This window comes from Sinocyclocheilus rhinocerous, unplaced genomic scaffold, assembly GCF_001515625.1.
Source record: "Sinocyclocheilus rhinocerous isolate Xijiao unplaced genomic scaffold, SAMN03320098_v1.1 scaffold13023, whole genome shotgun sequence".
Taxonomy (NCBI): domain Eukaryota; kingdom Metazoa; phylum Chordata; class Actinopteri; order Cypriniformes; family Cyprinidae; genus Sinocyclocheilus; species Sinocyclocheilus rhinocerous.
The window spans coordinates 1-1,669 of NW_015626169.1; the positions used below are offsets into that span (position 1 = coordinate 1).

The 1,669-nt window shown below is 40.1% G+C and overlaps 1 gene segment (V, D, J or C); it reads right to left on the minus strand.

Moving 5' to 3' along the window:
* Positions 1 to 617: 617 nt before the first annotated feature.
* LOC107711164 (Ig lambda chain C region-like) overlaps positions 618 to 1,669 on the minus strand; it is a gene marked incomplete at its 5' end in the record, with an annotated part of 1,623 nt that continues 571 nt past the window's right edge. The window contains 1 exon segment of the C gene segment in view: positions 618 to 1,111. Coding sequence covers positions 795 to 1,111 — 317 coding nt within the window.

Genomic DNA, 1,669 nt, shown 5'->3' on the forward strand with positions numbered 1-1,669 from the left:
GCCCCAGCTTTAACATAGCGGGTATCGTTACTGGGGTTACATACAGAAACCTGGAGAAGCTCCTAAACTCCTGATTTATTTAACAAACGTCCTCCAGTCAGGAACTCCATCTAGATTCAGTGGCAGTGGATCTAACAGTGATTTCTCTCTGACCATCAGTGGAGTCCAGACTGAAGATGCTGGACATTATTACTGTCAGAGTGTGCACAGTGGTGGTGGGTGCACACAGTGATAAAGAGTCGTACAAAAACCTCCGTCAGTCAGAGTCACAGTGACTGAACTGATGCTGCAGCTGCTCAAACACTAACACTCACTCAACTATGTAGATTTTCATATATATTTTATAAAATATAAATAATTGATTGTTTTCTAGTTGCTAAATTCATTAATCTAACAAACTTTATGTTATTAAATTCATCTAACACTATATCTGTGAGGTTCATAATGTGGCCGCATGTTCGTTTCATCATGTATCTGCAGGTGTTTTCATGGTTCACTGAGTAAAGTGTCTATTTCTTTTTTAAATGTGAGTTAAAGGCCTGATCCAAAGAAAGACCCGAAACAAAAATGACAAAAAAAGAACACAAAGATATTAAGTTACAATTGTATTTTATTTATTGAGTAAATATTAATAGAATCACAACTGAATGATAAAGCACACATTTAGTCTTGTATGAAGCACACAAAGCAGAGCAGATGCAGATGCGAGCGACTGAAGCTGGATGTGGAGAATGAAGGAGTCGCTCATGTGCTGTTAGTCTCCATGTGAGACATGAGTGAGAAGAGCAGCAGATCTACTCTGAACACTGCTGTCTCGTCACGTGTCCAGTGAGCGCAGGCTGGCCGCTCCGTGTGGCCTCACAGCTCACTGAGACGCTCTCCATCCACTCCTGCTCAGAGAGAGTCAGGCTGCTGCTCCAGCTGTACAGACCGTCCTTCTCCAGGAGCCCAGCGCTGCTCTCCTGAGACCTGCTGCTCCCGTCCACCTTCCAGCTCAGGCTCCAGTCTGACGGGAAGCCCTTGCTGGCCACACACACCAGTGTCGCTGTCTTCTTTGAGGAGATCTCTGCACTGGAGGGCGGCAGGACGCTCACTTTAGGACGAGTGACGCCTGACAAACACACAACAGTCAACTCAGTGAAGAAGAAAGCATTTCTCTCCTTTCAGCTTCAGAAAAATATATATGAACAAATACATAGTTTTACTAGTCATTTTTGCACGATTAAACAGCAAGTCACCTGAATAAATTTTTTCAAAGCCTGTGATCAGCAATGAAGGTTTGGTGAAATATATTGATTTGAAGAGACATTTTCATTATCAACTTCAGTGTTAATCACTTTTTTAAAGGCATAAAGGTTAGGTGTGAATAAATATAATAGCTGCAGGATTTCATTATCATTTCATGATTACAGTTTTTGATAACAGCAAAAGAAAATTGGGTATAAAATTTGGTTTTAAAAACAGAAAATACAGCTTTCGTCTGGCATGTCTACTATCACTGTAAAAATAATTTATTCAAATATGAAGAAAAATATAAATAAGCAACATTAGTTTTCAGTTAAAAAAATATATCTGCAGGCTTTACTTAAAAATTAACACACTCCAAAAAATGCTGGGTTAAAAAGGGACAAACCCAGCTATTGGGTTGTTCTAACCCAACGGTTGGGTT